Source organism: Astatotilapia calliptera, chromosome 14, assembly GCF_900246225.1.
Source record: "Astatotilapia calliptera chromosome 14, fAstCal1.2, whole genome shotgun sequence".
Taxonomy (NCBI): domain Eukaryota; kingdom Metazoa; phylum Chordata; class Actinopteri; order Cichliformes; family Cichlidae; genus Astatotilapia; species Astatotilapia calliptera.
In genome coordinates, this window is record NC_039315.1 from 35,767,206 (window position 1) to 35,792,082 (window position 24,877).

General features: G+C 44.3%; 1 protein-coding gene across 1 annotated transcript; it reads left to right on the forward strand.

Moving 5' to 3' along the window:
* The first annotated feature begins 531 nt into the window (after positions 1–531).
* LOC113035899 (A disintegrin and metalloproteinase with thrombospondin motifs 15) lies at positions 532–23,343 on the forward strand. The gene is made up of 8 exons (XM_026191761.1): positions 532–1,683; positions 6,686–6,818; positions 8,732–8,899; positions 13,078–13,361; positions 13,456–13,633; positions 16,229–16,404; positions 17,094–17,269; positions 17,749–23,343. The coding sequence occupies exons 1-8, from the start codon at positions 730–732 to the stop codon at positions 18,524–18,526; spliced, it is 2,847 nt and encodes a 948-aa protein (XP_026047546.1). The 5' UTR covers positions 532–729; the 3' UTR covers positions 18,527–23,343.
* Positions 23,344–24,877: the final 1,534 nt, after the last annotated feature.

Sequence of the window (24,877 nt, forward strand, 5' to 3'; positions counted from 1 at the left end):
CCTCAGTGGCAACACTTGATTCTAGGAGGGTTTTGGTCTTGTTCCCAAATCAATCGATCTCTGTTAGATACGTTTTTCATCCTTTTTTGCTGGAGCCCATCCTCCCTACCCCCAACTTTGTACATTCACTGCTGTACTTTATTAAATTACAGATTTAATGCCCTTGTACTGATCCAGCAGTGCTGAAGTCACTCAAATCACCTCCAGCTGCAACATTAAAGTGACATACACGTTATTACCTAATCCAATGATATCATGTAAATGATTCTGCTTGATGTTTTGATGAGATTGAAATTCATGACCAACGTTTATCAGTGTATCTATTTCTGATCAAGTGATGCTCTGTGTGCTCTTCTGAAACATGTCTGATTCAGAGTTGTCTGAGCAGACTGCGTGGTGATGATGCTCATGTCGCTCATGCTGTACGGCAACAATAATATTTGGAGAGCTACAAGTGGCTGCGCTCTGCAGCACAAAGCGCGCAGCCTGGCCAATGAGCTCCGTCCTGCACACGCACTCAGATTTCTGTTTGACAGCGATGCTCGAGTTTAGCGCGACTTTAAAACTGAGCAGCTCAGAGAAGTTCGCGTGCAGACAGGAAACGGTGCAAGATGGGAAAGCAGCAGGGAGGACGCGCGAGTGCATAGGCTTTTAAAAGACGCATGGGCTGAGCTTGGTGCCATTGCGCACAACTTCTTGAACGGCGGACTGTCCCGAGTGGGAGCAGAGATGGCGATGCCGAGCAGTTCTTTCGTTCTTTTTACGCAGTTCTTGCTTTATTTGAAGGTGACACATTGCATGGAGGTCGATTTCTGCAGACCTGTTCGCCTGAGTCAGAAAAAGCCCGGAGTGTATTTGCACCGGCGCGCCGAGCAGATGAATGAAGATGAGATCGTGTTTAGACTTCGTGCATTCAGAGAGGATTTTTACCTCCATCTGTCTCCAGATTCCAGTTTCATTGCAGCTGGGAGTGTTTCAGCACCCGACACCTTTGCAGGCTCTGAATTCAGGGAATGCTTCTACTCCGGCTATGTCAACGCAGACCCCGACTCCTTTGCCGCGCTGAGCCTGTGCAAAGGCCTGCAGGGGGGATTCTTCTATAACGGCGTGGAATATTTTATTAGCCAGACCGAGACTGAAGACGCAGGGGCCGCTTCTGTGCGTGGAAACTCCTTCGACAGGACGCATATCATTCGCCGCCGCAGACGCCCAGCGCACTCAGCTGGAAACTTCACCAGCAGGTGTGAAGTTCCACCTGACACCAACTTCACCGTCTCCCTGGAGAGATACAAGTACATGAGAGAACTGGAGACGGACGGCTTGACCGAGACTGTGCTCAATTCCTTGGGGAGGTCTAAGAGGTTCGCCGCCGTCCCCAGGTTTGTGGAGGTGCTGGTTGTGGCAGATGAATCTATGGCTAAATTTCACGGGGATGGCCTAAAGCATTACGTTCTGACCCTCATGTCAGTAGCAGCCAGGCTTTACAAGCACCCCAGCATCCTCAACTCCATAAACATAGTGGTGGTGGGCTTCATGGTGATAAACGACGATGACAAGGGACCGAAGGTTTCCAGTAATGCTGCTCTGACTCTGCGCAACTTCTGCTCCTGGCAGAAGAAGTTAAATAAACACAGTGACAAGCACCCCGAGTACTGGGACACAGCCATTCTGTTCACCAAACAGGTAGGTCAAAGAGCCAGAGCTGCATTAGAGATGTGGCTGCTGCAGAGAACAGAACTACTGCACTCATGGATGGATGGTCAGATCCTGGAGTCTGGGGCACAAACACATACAGGGCCCCCTGTTCACTTAGACACCAAGACTAAAACACAGCTGTAGCTGAAGTAGATGCATTGTGTCATCCAGGGGTCTCAAACCTGTGGCCCGGGGGCCACTTGCGGCCCACGTCAGCCCTACTTGCTGACATGAAGAAATAACGCAGTTTGTCCGTTGTTGTCGAGTGCAATGTTAAAATAAGTTCTTTAAGAAGCCCAAAATGATTTAACATGAAGGCGACATGAGCAGAGAGCACAAACACACTGAGGCTGCGTTACTCAGTGACAGACTCACACTCATGTCTGCAGTTTGATTTGTTAAACACGAACACAACGACAGCAGCAGTGCTGCCACGTGTGCACAGAGAGCACCAGTGTGTGTTCAATGAAAGGATCCAGTTAGTTAAAATCTGTGTTCACGTTTGCAGTTTGCTCTTTTTATACAATATTTGAAATTTTAAAAACAAACAAACAAAACATTTTAGGAAATATTTGTGGGTGTTTTCTTGTTTATTTGTTTGTTTTTGTACTACTTGAACATAAAGTGTCCGTCCAATGAGACGACAGTGCCAGCAGTGGCCCACAGCTCATGTAAGTTTGAGACCATTGATGTAATCATTGTGTGTCTCTCTCAGGTTGTTTGATGTTTTGATTGTCTCTTTGTATGTTTGCGTCTGTTTACGTCACACAGTGAGTTTTTGTTGGGGTCGTTTGTATCTCTGTAGTCATTTACACGTCTTTGTTGGGCCTCATCGCTGTTCTTTTGGGCATCATGTGGGTTTGTGTTTCGTAGTATCTTTCGTAGTACTTTGCTCCCCTTTGCAGTTGTTGCTGATTGCTTGAGGTCGTTTCGTGTCTCTGTTTGTTTTGCTTTTACTTCACGTCTCTTCATCTCGACACTACGTCTCTGTGTCTTTTTTCTTTGCATTGCTGTTTGAAACTGTCTCTTTGCAGGGATTTAGTGTTTCTCCACCTCCTTGTAATTGTTTCACAGCTTTTTTGAGCTGTTTTGCATTTCTGTGGTTGTTTCGTGTTTTTATAACTATTTGATTAGTATGTCTTTAGTGGGTGGTATAAATAGACTAGGGGCCCTGAGTTTGTAACCAGTAGTTTGATACTGACTTTCCAGCATTGCAGGGTTTCAAACACCCATTTCACACGACCACAGCTAATTAAGGTTGTCGTGTTTATCACCCCAGTTTTAAAAGGTGGCTTACTTGTTGCTTCTAGGTTTGATTGTTAGAGTGTAGAGCAAGCCTGACGACAATGCAAACTCCCAGAGACCTTAAGAGTAATCCTCAGCAGCAGCAGTAGTGGCGGCAACAGTGCTTGTCTGTGACTCTGTGTCACAGGCTATCGTTATCAAGATGTGATGATAACACAAATGGCCAGTGTCACTGTGGAGACTTGTTATGATTCCTGCACAGCTGCCACATTTACCCATCACTAGTGATCAGTAGGCTCAGTATAGGTGCAGCTACATCCCAGGACTTGCACAGCTCTGCGAGTCCCCTTTTCTGTTGGCTGCTGCAGTGCGTCAGTGGAAAAGACCAGCTGAGCCAGTTCTTTCCATGAAAGACCTCACCTCTATCTGCCTCAGCCGAATAAGAACTGGATTACTATCTGCCTGTAGTGGCCATCTTCATACTATCAAAAACTCTGTAAGAATCCAGCTAGAATTCCAACGACTCCCTCATTTATTCAAGCTGATGTAAGTTGGCACCGTCTGAAGAGTTCAGCCTGTTCACAGCTGTCAGATAATCCCATGTGGTCACCAGAGCTGTAAACACTGGCTGATTCTTACTTCTCCGTCTCCCCCTCTTCAATGCCTGCTCATTATCGGGGGTCATTTTTCCATTAGGTCCACTTTGGCTGACGGTCTGATACACGTCGGCCTCCTTTGCTTAACACGTAGCAACATACAGAAACATTTACGTCAAAAAGAATGAAAAATTGTTCCAGTGTTGGGAACCATCCCTTAATCACACTGTTATATATAGGAAAGTCCAGGTCCAGTGCTGTTGTCCTTGTAGGGCACAGTGACTCCAGCTGCTGCATTGGAAAAAATAATGCAATAGGTTATGAAGTCTAAGATGTGTGGAGTACACATGGTTGGCAGTGTGTGTTACAGCCTTACTGGGCCAACACTGGGTTAACAAGTTCATTTTCAGCTGTCTTCATATTTACTTGGAACACACAGGTACATGAAAGCCACTTGGCCACAAAATCATTCCTGACTTGACATAATGAAGCAGAGACACAAAGAAACCTTTTCAGTGAGCCTCGTGACAGAACTTTGCTACAAAATTACTGATAATCGTTGAATTGTGGCCATTATTCCAAGAAGTTGTTCAGTGGGAAAATACAGTTTGCTGTAATGTTGAACACCAAGCAGGTGCAGCGTGTGCAGCGATGCTCTAAGCTAAAGTCACAGACTAATGTGGACGTAAGCAGTGGAAACGTCGTACTCATTCACCAGTCTATTTGTATTTGTTAGTGTCACTTAGTGTTCATAGTGAGTTGTTACATTACAATCTGTGACTTGTCATGTTACTAAGTTATCAAAAATAAACAGTGTTAGCGTGGACACGTTGGTTAGACTGCACAGAGAGTGTTAGCCTATTGGCTAATGTAGCTCTGGCTGTGCTAGCTCTATCGCCATCAGGTTTGTATTAGGTAAGTGTGGTTAACCACGACACCATAGCCACAACAAATAACCAGCAACAAGCTTGGTAATGTCTCTCAGAGTGACAGTTTGAGTTGAAACCTCGCTAGTGTGGTTTCTGAGCTGTGGTGGTGGTGGCCCAGCCAAGGGGCCAGAACTGTGGTACACTACTGACTCTGAGGCTCGCTTTGCTGGCAGCAAGACCAGCTAACGGATGAGGTCAGCTAGGAATCTCTGTGGATTATGATGTTTGCGGACGACGCTGGAATCTGTAGTGAGAAAAGGAAGCAGATGGAAGATAGCATGGGGAAATGCTATGGAGAGAAGATGAAAGCAGAAGTAAGGCAGTGCTGGCAGGGTGGAGTCGGTGGGGCGAGTGTCAGGGTTGATTTGTAAAGGGAAGGTTTACATTATGCTCGTGAGACTTTGTGATGTGTGACAGAAGTGTTTGTAGGCAAAGAGAGGCAAAGCTGAGATGGACAAGTGCAGAGGACGGATCGCAGGTATGTTCAACAAAGCGTGTTGATTGTAGAGCTGCAAGGAAGCTCCACATTTTGAGTAAAAGAAAAAGAAGAGTTTTATAGAAATAGTGAAGGAGGACATGCAAAGGGTTGGTGTGAGAGAGGAGGATGCTGGGATATGATCTACCATGGTGACCCCTACAGAGAGCAGCCAGAAGAACAAGCAGCACTGCCATCAAAAGGTGTCATTATCACAAAATCGGAAGCACATGCCAGACCGCAATTATCAGCCCGCGAAGATTCACGCAAATCACTCCGAAATGCACAGTCCAACCTGTCGGCTGTCTCGCTAGCTAACTTCAACATGCTCGCTGACACAGCTGTAAGTTTGGATGCATCCTGCTCAGCAGCTGCATCCCACTGAGGCAGAGGGAGAAAGATCCTTAAGGGCCTTTCCTTTTCCTTCAGCCGATCGCTTGAAAAACCACACTATATAACTCATCACTTTGTAACGCTGACATTTGTTAACAACAAGCGCAGTATACACCTGAGGCTGATGGGAACGCCAGTTTTATATAAACACAGCCATAAATTAAAGCAACGACCATTTTCAAAATTTGATCCACTGGTGGTTACAGCAAGGCCAGCACCTCATGAAGCAACACATCAGTGTTCTTCTGGAAGGAACATAAACACCTCTGATACTCGATGTTGAATCTTTGCACATTGGTGCTGATTTAGGAGACGACTGAAATCCAAAGGAGAGCTCCTCTGGGGACCCTCAGTGTCACACATGGAAACCAACCCAACACTTGTTGAAATGTTTCAGTTTGGACAAAACCACCAGTGATCTGTCCTCCTTGTTCTCAAACCACATTAACAGCATAGCTAGAAGATAACACCACAGCTGTAAATGTGGGCACAGGTGTGGGGATCATCCTGGTTTTGGAAGTTTTGTCTTGAAGTTTTTGTCTTGAAGTTTTGTTTTGAGTACAGACGACTCCTCTGTACAACTTACTTCAATCATGACACTTTTGCAATTCAATCAAATTACTTTTCTAGAACCAGCAGCCACCATAAAGGCACACGACTGTGTTCAGTTCTGGTGCAGCAGACTGTGGAGTTTTACTCTGAATACCACTTTGAAGGAGTGCTGTGAAGTTTACATCAAGTGTAGGTTAAAGTACTGTCTGCATTTCGGGGGGAAACCTGCATTTGGTGGCATCTGGGTGCTCCGAAACTACAGGTTTTCTCTAAAATGTTGTACAGAGGGTACAACAGGACATATCAGGACAAATATATATTTAATAAAGGTGCTCAGACAACAAATAAAACAACAGACTGATTCTTATCAATATAAAAACATCAGATGTTCACATTAAACCAACAATTTACTTTGAACTGTTCTGTAAATTAAGAATGGGTGAATGTAAGCAGAGAGTAGATGGGAACAGACTTTGCGATGAACACAGTCAGATAGATTCCTGTGGATTTATTCCACTCTGCGCTGCGCTGGAGGTATATTCTTACCTCTGTACAGAAACACAAAGAGGAAATCTGTGGCAGCCCATCTCCCCCGACCCTCTGCTTCAATATATTTTAAGAACAGGGAATAAGCAAACCACACTCCCACATGCTTTGAATTAGTTCCTTTCATGGTCTGTTCAATGTGTTGCTCAGGGCCCAGCCACACATAGCATGTTTGGAACATGGCCCGAGTCCAATCTGATTTTTCAGGCTTCCAATGAGAATAAAGAAGCACACATTTGTCTCTGTGTCACCAGGATCTTTGTGGAGCCACGACCTGCGATACGCTGGGGATGGCTGATGTTGGGACCATGTGCGACCCGAAGAGGAGCTGCTCCGTCATCGAGGATGACGGCTTACCCTCGGCTTTCACGACTGCTCATGAACTTGGTCAGAAGTTTTCTCACATTATGCACCTCATGCTAAACCAACACGACCACAGAATGACTTTTTATTTGGGGCTTGACAAACTTGTATGTGCATAATCAGTGCGCAGACTAGCCCGGCCTGTGGGACTTATTATTTTCATGGTGAATTGTATGGTTGCGGTTCTTGGTCTTGATCCTGGGGGACTGGTGGGTTTCAATCTGTCAAATGATTTAATTGCCTTCATCTGATGCTGTGTTTGAAAATCAGTATCATTACAATCAAAAGCAGCGCTCAGTGTTTCACCGAGCAGCCACACCATGTAACTTTGTATTCTGGCAGCTGCAAATGGCTGCTGTGAAAAATCTCAACTATTTCATTTGATATCATAAAGCAACATCTTTAACAGTCCAGCCAGTCTGTGGAAAGGAAAGGGGCAACGAAAGCACAGGAAATATTACTGGTATGTCCAGCAGTGGCTGCTAATTGTAAACTACATACATAAACTATTGTTCATCTCCGAACATTTGGGGTGGAAGTGAGTGACACGAGCAGATTCATACTACTGTTGTGTCTGTGAGTTAGCTATTAGCTACAGCAAGCAATTTAGCATAAAGGTCTGAAGATACTGGGAATGGCTCGCCTGCTTCATCCAAGCTCTGCTGAGTACTGTTACAAAGTACACTTTGGCACAAACAGCTAGCTCTTAGCCCTGCCCCCAGTGCTTTTCTTTGTTAGGCTGGCTGTAGCCAGGTTAGCCTCATTAGCTTAGCCTCTTACGCAACCCACAAACATCACTTCGTTTTTACTCTGTCGCGGTGGGGTGCGCCGGTGTATTTGGAAATAAGACCCAAAAGCAGATGCTGATTGGGTTTTAATGAAAAGCGAGCCTTTATTTGCCTGGTGGCAGGAGTTAGACATAAAAACTAAACGAACAGAAACACTGAGAAACACCGTGACTGTGACTATGGGGGGGATGACAGACGACCTGACAATAACTAAACAGAAAAGCACAGGCGAAATACACACAAGGGTGATTAGGGTAATGAAAACACACGAGGACACAGCTGATACACATGAACCTAATGACGCTACTGGGAAGTGAAACTAAATACAATGACCAAAGAACACAACACTCTTTCAAAATAAGACAGGAAACATGGAGAAAAATACAGTAATCGATTAAATAAAACTAAAATACACACAACACTGGCTCACAGACCCAGAACCATGACATACTCTGGATAATGTTTTTATTCTGACATGACAGTTACCAGGTTATATGAAATCCTAGTTTCAATGTATTACGGTGATTGTGCACCATAATAAATTCATTTTGTAAAATTCTTCCAGAATTTGTGAAGAGCCTATTAGCTAGCTAAATTACCAGCATAAATCTGTGACTCCTAATGAAAACATAAATAGGTAATTCTTCTCCGCCTGCTGCCTTAATGTTTAGTAATAGATAGCATTAAACTGCACAAACTTGTAAAAACTCCTGAGACTGAGTGACCGCTGAGAAACCTGCTGAAAAACAGAGGGCTTTAGCCTGAAACCAGATGCACGAGTAACCCGAGAGGCCCAGGAGAGGCATTGGTTTACACTGTCCTCATATATGTTAAGTAATTACACAAGTTCCCCCTCGAAATAATCCGGTCTCATGAACGACCGCATTAAAACCACAGTTTATGTTTCTTTTTTATTTTGGAAGGCACTGCTTGTATTTAGGGAACGTAATGATTTCCTTTGGAAATAAAGTGCTCTGTTCCTGACATCAGCTTCAGATGACTGAGTAGAGCTGCTGTGTGTATGTAAACGATTTGTCTTTGCATTAATATGTTCGCATTTCTCTTTATCTCCGCACGAACTCATTGTGCTCGTGTTTTACTGAAAACAGAACCAAAATGAGTCCTCCTCTTCCCACTGTTTTCCCTCAGGCCACGTTTTCAACATGCCCCATGACAATGTGAAGGCATGTGAGGAGGTATTTGGGAAACTAAAGGACAACCACATGATGTCTCCCACGCTGATTCAGATAGACAGGAGCCGACCCTGGTCTGTGTGCAGTGCAGCCATCGTTACCGAGTTCCTGGACAGAGGTCACGGTTAGTAAACACTTCCTGCTTATGTTTCTGGACTCTGATTAACATCTAATTATGTCCAGGCGTCGTCATCCAGCTCTCAGCTGGTAGCAATCTGACTGTACCCACAAAATGGTTTTTTTGCCTGTAATTTCTGCTTGATTTCATGCCAAATGATATTTCTGTTTAACATGTTTTCAATCATTTGGATTCAGTTATTGAACTGTGCCTCACAATCATATTGTTTTATTTTAAAAAGTCGGAGCAATTTATCTAAAGCAAGTTTATCACTGGAGTGTTTAGTTAGAACCAGGCCACTTTTAAAAGGTGCACACGTAGTAATTAGTCAAATGACTTTACAAACTATAAAGATGTTGGTTATAGAGAATTTTATATAAATACTGTTTGTCATTGCAGGGGCAACATTTTAGTGGTTGTTGACGGCTTAGCACGCCCCCCTAATGTGATCGAGGTGAAAACGAAACTCACCTGTCGTCAGGCAGAACGCGGATGCTGAGGCTTGATGTGGACCAACTGGTCACACAGTTGTTTTACATGACTGGTGAACAGCCGAGGCAAGGCCACAGCATTTCATTCATATATGACGTTAAGTTGTCATCAGTTCAGATTTGATAAAAAAGTTGTACTTAACTGGTGTACGTGAAATGAAAATTCTGGATCCTCGTCCAGAAATCTTGTTTTTCTGACGGATCACTCGGTTTCTTCATTTCTAGCCAAGAGCAAATTTCTAAAAGACAAGTTAACAGAGTGATTAGTGTTATCTGCCGGTCAGACATCAGTAAGAGACATGGTGGACGTCCCATCTGGATTCTGTTGATTTTCAGTCTGGGTTCTGTTTCCTGTGGTCTTCATGTTTCATTCTTTGGATGAGAGTTTGTTTTTTTACTACATGTTAGAGTTTTGAGCCAGAATCAGAGAAAACCACCGACTGTATGTAAACGATGTACATAGACCTCATGATATCACCTGTTTGTTGTTGGGGGCTGCAATCTTCACCCATCCTCTTCTCCTTATGTGGTGCTGAACGATACGCCAGCTATCAATCATGAGGTGAAAGGTGCAGCCTGTGCCACCACTAGGTGCACGTCTTTGGACAGTGGGGAGATGCCAGAGCACCTGGAGAGGACCCGCGCAGGTAGAGGAGAACATGCAGGTGTTGCATTTGAAGACCTTAAATTAGTGATTGAGACCATAAAGTCATCATGAAGATTTCTCCGGTGAGGCCATGGATCAAGAGAGCCGAGGACGTTTCTCATATGTTATGGAATATATGATGGTTCCAAGTTTACCTTAATGTAGCAATAACTGCCAAGGACATGAGAAGTATAATATCGATGCATTTATTATGGAATATTACTTGATATTAGAGAACACAGGTGGACATTCTTGCTTCAGCAGGCACAGCTATTCAATTCTGAAGTTGTAACCTCACACACGGTTTCATAAACTTCCTCCTACGCTCTCTGGATAAGGAAACACATTATGTCTATCTACAAGCTGCCGGCTGTCCTCCAGCCAAAACACCCAGTGCCATCAGTGGACTGAGGTCATTGTAGTCCTACAAGCTCCAATAAGACTAACCTTCTCTCAGGCCTTCCTGAACAGTGAAGCAGCATCTGACAGACTAGTGCTGTCACAATAACCTGGACCTAACGGGAATAAAGAAACAGTGGAGTTTGGAACTCAAAGTGCACTGAGCTGTCGGTCCTCTGCCTGCACAGAGAGGAGGTAGAGAGGGAATATGTGGTAGGTGTGAGTATCTTCACAACAGATCGTCACATTCAAATCCATCGTCTGCATCAGCACCTGCTGACTCAACTTCTCTCAGGCTGCGTCCACGCTGGCCAGGATAGATTTGAAAACGGCGTTTTTGTCTGAAAACACTCGGCGTCCACACTATCGTTTTCTGTCGTTTTCACAGAGTTGTGCGTCCACATTGAAACGGCCCAAAACGCTCACATTTTATTACTGCGCACGCGTGAAACGCAAGAAGATTCGACCTGCCTCGTTTCTGTCTTATTTACTTTCCGGCTCTTTGAAACGTCGGCAAGATGTCGAGGAAAAGCAGCGGGTTTTTTAAATGGACTAGCAACGAGGTGGAGTTGCTGCTGCGAGTAACACAAAAGTACAAAGGTGCAAAAGCGAGTGAGAATACTAGGGCTGACAAAACTGAGAGCAAACAAAACAACTGCTGTATAACGTCCTCCGCTATCTTAGGTTAATTGGCCACGTGACTGCATCACATGACTAAAGTGCATCATCGTTTTTGAAAGTCTCTGTTTTCGCTGTCCACACTGCGACGCAAAAGCACCGTCTCCAAATGAATTCGTTTTCGAGTGCGTTTTCTAAAACTGCGTTTTCCTTCGGGAAAAACGGCGTCTCAGTGTGGACGGGCGGCCAAAACGCAGAGAAGATGATGCGTTTTCAAACGAAAGCGCATTAGTGTGGACGTAGCCTCAGTCTTCAACACTCCTGACCTGCTGCCGTGTGCTGAGGTTGACCAGCTGCTCACAGCGAACAACAAGAATCCACAGCAGGTGGTGACGGCGTCACAGCTCCCCACTGACTCCAGCTGTTTTACAAAGGACCCCACTCACTGTGAACATCACCTGTTCTTTCCTCCTGCCTTCTTGGAGGACGTACAGCTCACACATTAAAAATACAGATTCTATATTATGTTATTGTTTTAGAATAAAATGTATTATTTTCCTTTTCCAGTATTATTTGTACCTGTGTTTACCTTTCTCTCAGTTTATTTTACACGCCCTGACGTACAGCAGAGAAGCAGGACGCTTTTCACTGTAACACTGTTATAATGACAATACACATTTGTTCTATTCTGGATTATAAATACACCAACAGAGTGATTAACCATCCTGAGGGTGACTGTAAGTGAAGTCATTAAATGTACTAATTTATTATATCACCCCTAATCTCCAGCTACCAACGACTGCCGTTCCTAAAACAAGCAAATGAACCTGAACAAGCTAACAGTGCTGAGTCATTAGCTTAAACTAAACACGATCAGGCGTCTGCACCGTCTCATGCAGAGCACACTCTGCTTGTTCACACATTATTTATAAGTTCAAGCAGTGCCTGTCTTCCATAGGCTTTGATGCTGCAGGTTTAAGTCCGACATAATGTTAAACGTGCATCATTGTTTATCTCCCTGCCAGGACCTTACATTAACTTACCTAAATGTACCTCAGCGTCAGTGTCATATAAAACAAATCAAAATGAATGTGTGAGGTGAACGTACACTGGTTACATTTTCAATTAAATTTCCACTGACTGATGAAGCTCAGTGACCTCGAATGAGTTTTCACACGTTCAGGTGACAGGAAGCATCATCCAAGTCCCGATGTCCCGTCCACAGCTATGTTATGACGCCAAAAACTGAACTCGATGTTTCGGAGAATAAAGGTCGCGTCAGACCATCACTTGCAAGGGGAGAAATATAGACGAGGTTTTTGCAAAGACAAATACAGATAATAATGAACAGGAGCCCAAAGAACAGCGTGGCCGTGCAGGCAGACCGGCTTTGTCAGAGCCTGTTTCCTGTTTTTAAACACTTCCCATACAGTTCTGTACATTTAAACTGTGTTTCTTTAGTGACATAGTGAACACGTCAGACTCTTATCCTCCGTGACATTCATTCAACTTTCATGTCGCAGCTGTTTTTCAACTATGACCAGACTCTGAGAAAAGAGGACCGGCAACATTCAGTGCTGAAATGTTTGAATTTATTGACAGCCATGCTTCTTTCCACCTGGTAAACACAAGTGCACAATTTACATTTCTTTCATCTGTTCTGTGTTTGCTCTCGTCACCGCCTCACATCCTCGTCCCATTTTTAGCTGCAAAGTGTTCGTATGCTAGCTGCAGACTTTGTTTGGTACTGGGTAGGTGATGTAGTGTAGTGCACACATTTCCTGCTGCACAAAATGATGAGAGTAAAGAGACTGAACCAAAATATTCAAGGGTGTAAGAAACAGTGAGCTCAGTGAACAGCTACAAACATTTGTTAGTGCATAGATAAACTACATAACAGGTTTTTCTCAATCAGCATCACCTACATGCAAATAAGGCTTTTCTCCTTTTGTAATAATATTGATTAGCTATTTAAAGAAACTGATCACTCCACGAATAAAGCTTTGCTGTTACTCTCGGTGTGTTTCTAGGAGACTGTCTGCTGGACCAGCCTCAGAAGCAGCTGACACTGCCCGACAACCTGCCCGGCTCCAGCTACAGCCTGCACCGTCAGTGTGAGCTTGCATTTGGCCCCGGCTCCAAACCCTGCCCTTACATGCAGCCCTGCTCCAAGCTGTGGTGCACGGGAAAGGCCCGAGGACAGCTGGTCTGCCAAACTCGACATTTCCCCTGGGCCGATGGCACAAGCTGTGGCAACGGCAAGGTTTGCTACCAGGGGGCTTGCTCTGTGAAGAACAGCACTGAGCACATCAAGGTGAGACGGGGTGTGGAAAGAAAGCAGCATCCCATCCTGCTCCAGCATTTTTGTCACAGACTAGTGAACAGCTTTGATCGTTCTTTTGTCTCAGGTCGATGGTCGGTGGGGGAAGTGGGGTTCATTTGGTGACTGTTCCAGAAGTTGTGGAGGCGGAGTTCAGCTGGCAAGAAGACAGTGCAACAACCCTGTCCCTGAAAACGGAGGCAAATACTGCTACGGCCTTCGTGTCAAGTACCGTTCCTGTAACCTCAGCCCTTGTCCTGACACAGGTACGCTGATCCTCGGACCATTCACCATAAAAATAAACCTTAGCAACCATAACTATTTTTGTCCAGTGATGGCAAGTAATTCAAACAGAAGGTGGCAAAATCCTGCAATAAATCCCCCAAGGAGGGCTCCTTAAGCCTATATCCAAGTATTAGATTAGCATTAGATTAAAATGCAAACATGTGTTCAGTATTTTTAAAATTTTCTTCAGTTTTAGTCAGAAAATTTAAAAACAGTCAGGGAGGTGTATAAATACCTCATAGACTTTGCTTTGTCATTTTCCTGTTAGCTTACTTGCTAACAGTTTTCATAAGCACAGAAACAGCAGCATTAATGGGACTAGCTAGTGCTAACCTGGTACGACAGTTTCTGCTCTGTGTTCGAAGAAATTAAGTCAGCTCAGCATTAAGATTATTTAATTAATGAAAAGTTAGTTGGTTCTTAAGTAAAACGGCACTGCTGCAAGCTAACAGCTGGCTAGCTTAGAGCTCATTCACACAGGCCTAGAGGCTGGTCGAGGACCCTTTCACAACCTCATTTACTCTGGACCTGTTGCTGTCTGTCACCAGGTGGAATCAGTCACACAACCTCCAAACTTTAGTTTCTATAAAACATGCCACGATGTCAGATATTAACCACAGAGCAGCAATGAAACTTGAAAACGTGCTACAAATCGGAAATGGAGAATGTTTGCTTTCAAAGTAAAAGTGCCTTACCACTAAATCCAGCAAAACAGTCAACTTTTAATTTGAAGGCAGATTAAATGTCTGATTTGTATCCCACTCTTCACAGTTTCAGTGCTGCTTAGCCAACAGGTCAACCAATTTTACACAGCAACAGCAGCAAACACCAGCAATGCTAACTGTCCTTTTGTAGTGCGTGGCTGCGACTCCAGCAATCAGTTTTACAGAGGCTGCCAATGACTGCCTCCAACCAGTTGGGGAATAGTCAAAGGAGCTTGCAAAGAAAAGCGTCTGGACTTCTTTAAGTTGCTTGAAGACGTTTCACCTCTCATCCGAGAAGCTTCTTCAGTTCTAAGGTCAAATGGTGGAGAGTCCCAGATATAAACCTAGTGGGAGTTTCCCCCCACAGAGGGACAAAAGGACCCCCTGATGATCCTCTAATCGCCTGAGCCAAGGTGGGAAACTGGGCGTGGGTCCCAATCAGCCAGAGTTTCGGGTGAGTTCATTGTGAAACCTGGCCCCACCTTATCATGTGATTTCCTGAGGTCAGATGGCCCAGGATGTGAGTGGGCGTTAAGGCGTCTGGGAAGGATCTCAAAACTGGATTATAGATGGCAGAGAGTTGGTGTCGTAAACCCCGCCTCTGTTCAAAGATGGTCGCTCACAGTGGACATAGATGGCTTCTTTCACTCCTCTTTCAAACCATCTGTCCTCTCTGTCCAAAATGTGAACATTGGCATCCTCGAAAGAGTGACCTTTGACCTTAAGATGCAGATGGACTGCTGAGTCTTGTCCTGTGGAGGTGGCTCTTCTATGTTGTGCCATGCGCTTGTGAAGTGGCGGTTTGGTCTCTCCAATGTAGAGGTCTGGGCATTCCTCGCTGCACTGTACAGCATACACCACATTGTTAAGTCTGTGTTTAGGAGTTTTGTCTTTCGGGTGAACCAGTTTCTGTCTGAGTGTGTTGCTGGGTCTGAAATACACTGGGATGTCGTGCTTGGAGAAAACTCTCCTGAGTTTCTCTGATACACCGGCTACATAGGGGATGACAATGTTGTTGCGTCTGTCCTTCTTATCCTCCCTTGCTGGTGTCTGGTCTTCTTTTCTGTGCCTCTTTGCTGACTTTAAGAACGCCCATTTAGGATAGCCGCACGTTTTGAGTGCTTCCTTTACATGTGTGTGTTCCTTCTTTTTCCTTCAGGCTTAGAGGGAACATGTTCTGCCCGGTGGTGTAGGGTCCTGATTACTCCAAGTTTGTGTTCCAGAGGGTGATGGGAGTCAAAGAGGAGGTACTGGTCCGTGTGTGTGGGCTTCCGGTAAACTTCGATGTTGAGGTTGCCGTTCTCTTCAATGTGCACAGCGCAGTCCAGGAACACCACCGGGCAGAACATGTTCCCTCTAAGCCTGATGGTTTGAAAGAGGAGTGAAAGAAGCATCTATGTCCACTGTGAGCGACCATCTTTGAACAGAGGCGGGGCTTACGACACCAACTGTCTGCCATCTATAATCCAGTTTTGAGATCCTTCCCAGACGCCTTAACGCCCACTCACATCCTGGGCCATCTGACCTCAGGAAATCACATGATAAGGTGGGGCCAGGTTTCACAATGAACACACCCGAAACTCTGGCTGATTGGGACCCACGCCCAGTTTCCCACCTTGGCTCAGGCGATTAGAGGATCATCAGGGGGTCCTTTTGTCCCTCTGTGGGGGGAAACTCCCACTAGGTTTATATCTGGGACTCTCCACCATTTGACCTTAGAACTGAAGAAGCTTCTCGGATGAGAGGTGAAACGTCTTCAAGTAACTTAAAGAAGTCCAGACGCTTTTCTTTGCAAGCTCCTTTGACTACAATGACCTGGATGACTGAGAACCTTCACAGACATCTAATTTGAGGCTGTTGCTTCATTTCCAGATAAAAGCTTCCGCGAGGAGCAATGCGAGGCCTTCAACGGCCTAAACCTGAACACCAATCGGCTGGGCTCATCTGTGGTTTGGGTTCCCAAATATTCAGGCATCTCTCCCAAGGACAAATGCAAGCTCATCTGCCGTGCCAATGGGACCGGATACTTCTATGTCCTTGCTCCAAAGGTATGCATCTGATTTTCAGCCGTTCCACTCAGGAAACAATTCTTATTGTATCTGTTTCTATCAACTCTTTCTTAACACACTGAAAAACGTGTTCAAGAACGCAAATTATGTTCATTAAATGAAAGATAAGTGATGGCTGTACACAGTACAAAGATCAGCACTGCTAGCTTTCATTATGCTGCAGTTAATTTCAAAATGAAAGTCCTGCCACGCTTGTATCTGTGTAACGAGCTCAGACATGACACCGGCCTATCAACTATTATGCTTCATAATGAATCTGAACTCCTCAGTGTTTAACACTTCAGAAGTCAGGAGTCAAAACCTGATGGGACGCTGAAGCTTTGAGTTAGAAAGGTTGGTGTGTCACTGCTTGGCCTTATTCACAGTTTGGGAGATGATGGTTACATCCATCACTTTTAAAGTGACAGGTGATGTTTTGGTGGCAGCAGAGAATCAATAGAGTGGTGAGAAAGTCAAAGATGGAGAGACAGAATCACTGCACAGCTGTGGCTTCTCAGCAACCTTTTATGAAATCAGCAGAAATACAAGCCAACGTCTCACTGACATGTTGTGGCAATCAGTCTGGGGAAGCTTCTTGGTTTGTAGTGATTTATGGCTCTGTTTTATTTAAAGCAAAGGCTGGTAGCTCTCTCTGATGTGTGTATTCATGCATGATGTGAATGTGGCAGGTTGTGGATGGGACACCCTGTTCCCCGGACACTACGTCTGTGTGCGTTCAGGGAAAATGCATCAAGGCAGGCTGTGACGGCAAGCTGGACTCTAACAGGAAGTTTGATAAGTGTGGTGTATGTGGTGGGGACAACCAAGGCTGCAAGAAGGTCTCAGGATTGTTCACCAAGCCAGTGTAAGTAATCCCCACATACAAATTTTACCTAGTACATTGCTCCATGTGACAGAATGTTTCTAAATTCAGTACATCAGCAAAGTGGAATCAAATCGTAAAGATAAAGTATCGATTTTGATAAAAAGCTTCAAACAAAGATGCAAATGTTACATTTCAACCCATATTTAATCTGAAAGACTCGCTGTACACAAACACAATTCACCTCCTAAAAAAGAAGTTCTGCTATACTTGGCACCCGAAAACAGGAAATGAAAGCTTGTGTTTAGAGAGTAGTTGGCTGAAGATGTACTGGTAAGACTGGTTCTGGTAGAAATGGCACATGGTCTTATTCTGGATTCTGTCATTGTGCTAAGTTTAGTTGTTTGCATTGTGCACTAACACATGGGACCTAATTAGTTTGTATTAATGATATTTTGGCACTTGTAATTTAAAACCACTCGGTTGGACATCATCAGTGTTTGACACCTTTTCATTTGCAGCCATGGCTACAACTTTGTGGTGATGCTGCCCGTTGGGGCGTCCAACATTGACATCCGTCAACGGGGCTACCGAGGAATGGTCAGCGATGAAAACTACTTAGCCGTGAAGAACCGCCACGGGAAGTACCTCCTGAACGGCAACTACGTGGTGTCAGCTGTTGAGCGTGACCTGCTGGTGAAGGGCAGCCTGCTGCGCTACAGCGGTACCTCCACATCTGTGGAGATCCTTCAGGCCACCAGACCCCTGGTGGAGCCTCTGACTGTGGAGGTGCTCTCTGTGGGGAAGATGACTCCTCCCAGAGTACGCTACTCCTTCTACATCGCTAAGGAGAGCAAGGAGGAGAAGACTCTGTGGAAAGAAGAAAAAAGTCATAAATCAAAGAACAGCGTCTTGGCTGATAACAACAAAATTGAGTCTAAGAAGCAGGTGATGGGGAAGAGACCCGTGAGTCACTGGGTGACAGGTGGATGGGATTCGTGCACAGTGACTTGTGGGAGTGGTCTGCAGAAGAGGCTGGTACAGTGCCAGAGTGTGGATGGACGTCCTGCTGTGGACTGTGATGGTGCTGACCGGCCCGTGTCAGTAAGAGCATGCGGGGATCCGTGTCCCGTGTGGGATGTTGGGACTTGGTCTCACTGCTCCAAGTCATGTGGGAGGGGCTTTAAAAGGCGGCTGGTGCGCTGTATTACCGAGAACGGCCTGAATCTGCCCAGAGAGCACTGCTCTGGGAAAAGGAAGCCTCAGGAGCTGGACCTGTGCAATCTGAGGCAATGCTAGAGCTGAGCAGGCGCAGCCTGGGGGGTTACCTTCAGCAGTCAAGTGAACCTTTAGCCCTAATCAGCATGATAATGATTCATTTGCTGTGTCAGGTGACTGTTACTGTGACTGAAGGGGCTACACCAGAGAGGGCCGTCTTCCATGGTCTGAAGGACAGACATTTATTCCCTAAGAGAAAGGAAGGAGACCGCCCCCTCCCAAACTGTCAAACCTGCAGCGGGAGGTTTGACTCGTGGTTTGTCTACCTCTTCCAGGACCGATGACCTGATGCCTGCATATACAAAAGACCTTCTAAGACTTAGAGTTTGCAGCAGAGCTGCTGCATCCTCAAAGACTCCGTTATGCACATAAAGACTTTTAATCGCTGTCGGAAACGTTCAAAAGACTTGTAAACACAGCGCTCACAAACTTCTTGGTATACCTACACAGGGTGAGATCTCAAAGCAAGGAAATGAAAGTTTGTGAGATTCGATCTCAAAAGCATTACTGTGCTGTGATGATGTCTTGCCTGTGTACTGGACTTCTCTCAATACTGAGGAACTGATGAAAATGTGAAACATGGTACTGTATATGTCACATTTAAGGCCTCCTTGATCCATGCAGTTTCTACATGTTCGTTTTCCTTTTAGTTACTGGTGTGTGCGATGGGCTGTTGTCTGATATGGACAAATGAAACACAGAACCCAGCTTTATATGTCTCCAAAAAGAAACAGATCCAGGTCATTAGTGACTCTTTAGGGTTAGCGACGGGTTTAAATAGCACAGAAACTCAGAAAGTGTTAGGGTGACATGGTGGTGTGGTGGATCCTGATTGGTTCAAATCCAGTCTGGTCCTATCTGTGTGGATTTCGGGTGTGTCTCCCGTGTCTGTGCGGTGGACACACAGATTAACTGGCGATTCTAAATTGACCGTGCGCGTGTGTTTGTCTGTCTTTGTACGAGCCCTGTCACAGAGTGAAATTTTGCGTTAAGTTTTCCTTTCACTCTGGATGGCTCACAGGTGACCTGGTGGATGATGAGAGGTTAGCTAAACATCAAAGAATTCCTGAATTAATGACCAAAGTATTAGTAAGTTTCGAGCTGAGCTGAAATTATATTCTATACAGTGAATGTAGTCGGTCAGTATGATGCTGTTTCTAATGTGTGTGTCTTTTGTGCAAAGAGCAACAACACATGTTCAGCTGCTTCTTCTATGTTGCCAAAGACCTGTAAGCTGGCACAAAGCCTTAGCACAGTGAAACAGCTCTCTGCAGAGTGGTTTTCATATCTGTCCTCAACCTGAAGCTGGCTTGGTACTGACAAACCCTGACCTCCAGGAGGCTTTAGATCAGGTAAAAACTTGAAATGGTGGATTGATAAATTCATGAACTACTGTTCACCCCACTCACCTTCAGAAATAGAGTCAAATTCCATTTGTGTTCCTTTAGGTAACCCCTGCATGAATATACAAACTAGGACTAAATACCTGGACCTCCAGGTAACTTTGTGTATCTTTTAAAGTACATATATGTTCTTATACATGAAAGCATACATGGCTGCACGGCTTCTTCACGTATGTAGACACATTCAGTAAAACCTTCAAATCTAAGATTAAAATGATTATTTTACAGGTTTCCTTATTTCTTTAAGATTTAACACATTCAGATTTCAGAAGGTGATGGTCGGCCAAAGTTGACTTTTCTGTACATGCACTCATGTCCTCCCAATTAGTCAGTATTAGCATACACTAAATGTACACCTAATAAAAGGCTATAGTTCTCCTGGTTAAGCAGACAACCCATATGAAAATGTGCCTGTGTTTGTATCGGCCGCAGACCATTTTCTGCAGATTATTCCCGTCGCTTTGTGGCTGCATCCCTCCAGTTACATGGTTTAGGACTAGACACTCCATAAAGCACAAACCACAAGGGACCACAAAAGAAACGATCAGCTGTACCCACTGTACCTTTAAATGTACAATAATGTACTTCACTTTCTAAGTGAATTTAGCATTTTGACTGGTTTACCAGACAAAACTAGTGACGTGAAACCACTGCCTTATGTTTGCCTGCATTTTACAGACCAAACAATAGACGTTTGTAGTTTGCTTCCCTCCTCAGTAAAGCTTCTAAAGATTATGGAAATTAATCCGTTATTGCAAAAAGAAATCATAACTGTCTTGCTATGTTATCACTACGTCTAAACCAGTTATGACAGCAATGTAATTTTGACGTAAACTGGAGCCTAAGAAATGCTTCAGTGACAGACTTTGTGGGAAGAACCATTCAAGCTGCTGCTTCCAGTTGCTCTTCGAGGGATCAGTGAATTTGAACTCAACAGAAAGGTTCAGTGGTAAAAGCAGCAGAAATCCCTCCAAGTCAAAATAAGACCTGAATGCACTGTGAGAATCTCCCGAAAGCACTTTGTGTATGAAAAACAAAACACTTGTGCAACTGCTTAACAACATGGGGCCAAGAATGTGGAATATAACACAAGCATCTTTCGACATGGTGTCCAGTTTAGTTTGCTGTGCAGACAGTCCAAGGTTTCACATTTTAGGTCGCCTGCAGACACTGACAGATGGGCCATGCTGTACATTTATCTGTGGACATGATACATTTGTCTTTAGTCCCCTGGGAAAATTCCTGGGATGAAAATCTAGCAGGATAGATATATTTCTACTGACGAGCCACATCCTCGACTGGACACAGAATGAGTAAGCTCAGAGACGATGGCAGGACAATGGAGCACTAAAACTGCACGCAAAAAATAAGTCAATAATAATATTTGTAATAAATTTATATAGATAAAATATAAATGAGACTCCCAACCAGAGAATTTAAAAAGAACAGAGCATTAAAAGTAAAATGCCAGCAGCAGAAATAGTCAAAGAAAACCTCAGTAGATACAAACTGCAGTTTTTAATTGTTGTTTAAAAGTTATCCAAACTTAGCTGTGTGAGAAATCACTCTCTTTAAATCACGAATTAACTCTGATTAACCACAATGTGTCAGGTTGGTAAAACCACAGCGTGAGCCATTACCCATGATGGGAGAAACCCTGGACCAGTGATCAACCTTCCCAGCAGTGGCCAGCTCACCAAAGTTAAGAGTGTGTCAGTGAGTCACACAGCAGGTCACAAAAGACCTCAGAACAACATTAAAGAACTCAGTTAGCTCGGAGGTCATGATCCAACCATATGAAAGAGGCAAAGGAGAGTTCAAGGAGAAAACCTCTGCAGACCAAAAAGAACATGTAGGATGGTCTCACATTGTCCACAAACATCTCGATGAGCCCCAAGTGTGGACTGGTGAGACAAAAACTTTTTGGAAAGTTCAAGTCTCAGTATTTGGTGTCAAACTAACACAGCCTTTGATAAAAGGAAAAGTCTTGGTGTTGGGAGTGTGTCTGGTCTGCTTTGCCAACACTGATGGAATCAGGAAATCTGCTGAAATCCTGAAGGCGACTGTCCGGCTGTCAGATGGTCCCTCGAAGTCCACTTGAGCCAAAATGACCTGAAACGCAGGACGTTAGTGTCTGGACCTGAATCCAGCTGAGATGCTGTGGCATGACCTTAAACAGGATGTAAATTCTCCAGTGTAGCTGAATTAAAACAACTCGGAAAGAACTGACGAGTGGGCCAAAATCCCTCCACAACAACGTCAAACACTCGTTGTTAGTTTGTGCAAACACTTGATTGCAGCCAAGTGTGGCCCAACCAATATTTAGGTTTTTACTTTTTCACCAGAGGCCAGGCGGCTTTTGTCCCTGTTGTCTCGTAATAAATCAAATCATTATTTAAACTGCATTTTCTATTTACGGTCATCTTTGTCTGCTATTAAATGTGTTTAATAATATAACACAACATGTGACAAACATGCAACAGGAAGGGAACGATTTTTTTGTTGTTGTTTCTGCTCATTTATTATATCTGCCTACATTCATAACACAACATTTTGGACCGTTTCCTCCAGTGTTACATTTTATTCTTTGTGGTTTACAAAAAGAAAAATGTGTTTTCCTGATGAAGCTTATGGAAACAAACGGATCACATGTATCACCAAGCAGCTCCTGTTGTTTTTCCTCCCTGGTGTAGCGTTAACATGTGTTGTTGAACAGAGAGTTGATCCACGGCGTGCTGGTATGTCTGTACTCGCCATTATCCTCGCAATATTCACCAGACCACTAGCAAACCATTTACGGGTGGTTATGGTTTCCCTTTCACATTAATTCCTTACATGCATTTTGGCAGTTCTTCTATTACAAATTGAAATGTCTGCATGTTAAACGTGTGAAAATTCCAATCAAATACGTAGATGCTAAGACGTTAACCCTCTGGCGTCTGATTGGTGGTTAGTAATGACCCCAGCTCCAACCCAAATCCCAACCTGAGACAATGAGGTTCATTTTATTACGCTGGTCTCACAGGTCTGTCCAATCAGATAAGGAGGAAAATAATAACCTTAACTGACTCACATCAAAGACTGTTCACGTCTTTCTTCCAAAACTGGCTGTTTTGTCTTCAAATTAAATATTTAAAGTATAAGATTAGTCTGAAGTGGGGTTCAGCTGTTGCTCTACTTTGAATCATAAATTCATGCATGATGATCAAATGTTGGGTTTATTGGAAGTTTGCATTGATCGACTCTGTCCTTTAACAGAAACCTTTTTTGTGTTTGTTTAGAGGGACCAGTTACACCATCTAAAAGGTGGTGATGCTATTTTTATTATTCATGCACATATAATATTGTTTTAACTGTTGTCCCTTGTATTGTATACTATGTATACATTCATCTAGCTGAATACAATAAAGTATTGAGATATTCAGATATTCCACATTCACATGTTGTTGGCTGGATGTTTGGTGAAGCGCTCCTGTTGGTATCTGTTACATCATATTTCTGCTGTGCCAAGCAGTCTTCCACCACACGAGACAGTCTTGATACTTAAGCCCTTCCTCAACTGAAGCATGACTACAGATAAAAACACATTCATTCATCTACTTTGGTATTCTGCTGATTTAAGCTCCCTTGTCTCGACTGTGCTGTAATAACACACCGGCCTGGCGAGCGAGCCTGACGCATTGTTGGGCAGACACCATCATTCCAATCATCTAAGGACTTATTAGCCATAATATTTAACATTTTTTAGAAGGTGTGGTTAGCTGAAGCAGGCTGTCACAGGGAATCACACACAGGTGTGTGCATTTCATTTCTACCTAGAATCAGGTCGATGTGTCTCCTTGTGGCAATATTTAAGAGAAATGGACACTTAACCAGGTACTGGACTCAGTGACAGCACAAGTTCATACAAAGAAAAACGATCGTCCTAACACACGTGTGCTAAACACTCAGCTGCTCTCCTGTGTAGGGTCCACAGCACATGTGCATTTGTGTGTCCCACCCACAACTTGCTGCTTACATAATAAACTTGGCATTGTGATTACCTAACACAAATAAAAGTCCTGTTTTAGGCACTGAGAAAAATGTACTAATGTGACGCTTTCATCCTTTTTAAACTGACCATGTTTCCAGCTGTGGGTAAAATATCCCACTGCAGTCCTTTTGGCCCACAGGGTATTTATCTCTTTTGTCAATTTGATTTTTGGTTGCAACCTCATAAGTGAACACTGGAAAGAGCGAGCAGCTAGCTGTGGTCCTTTGTTTAGGTCTCTCAACAGTAATGACGTGTTTACGGGGTCAGATTCACTCTAAAACATCGCGCTCTGATTATGATGCTAAGGTCAAAGTCAGGCTCACTTGTAGTGAGCCTCAGAGCCACACCTGGAGGAGGTCAGGTGTGTGCATATGTCAAGGAAACACTCGACTTTAGCACAAAGTTTCCCTCTTCTTAAAGAGACATTTGTTGTAAACCACTTCTAAATATAGCATCCAGTACCCAGGTAATCCTGTCTGGCTTTATCATCGTGTTTGGGTTTCATTTTTTTATCCATCCATTTTCCTAATGTGTAGGTTTGCCCTGGACTTGGTGGTGCTCCAGGACGTTGCCATTGCAGACCCTACACCAGGGGTGGGGACTCTCAGTCCACGAGGGCCGGTGTCCCTGCAGGTTTTAGATCTCACCTTGGGTCAACACACCTGAATCACATGATTAGTTCATTACCAGGAATCTGGAGAACTTCAGGACATGTTGAGGAGCTAATTTAGCCGTTTAAATCAGCTGTGTTGGTTCGAGGACACATCTAAAACCTGCAGGACACCGGCCCTCGTGGACTGAGATTGCCCACCCCTGCCCTACACCCTCCTGTGGCAGGTGTGGGAAATGGAGATGCTTACTGAGCCTTCTCGTTTCCTCTCTCCTTCTGAGGGTAGCATCTACCTCCCAGTCTGAAATGCATTAGCTTCATTTGGA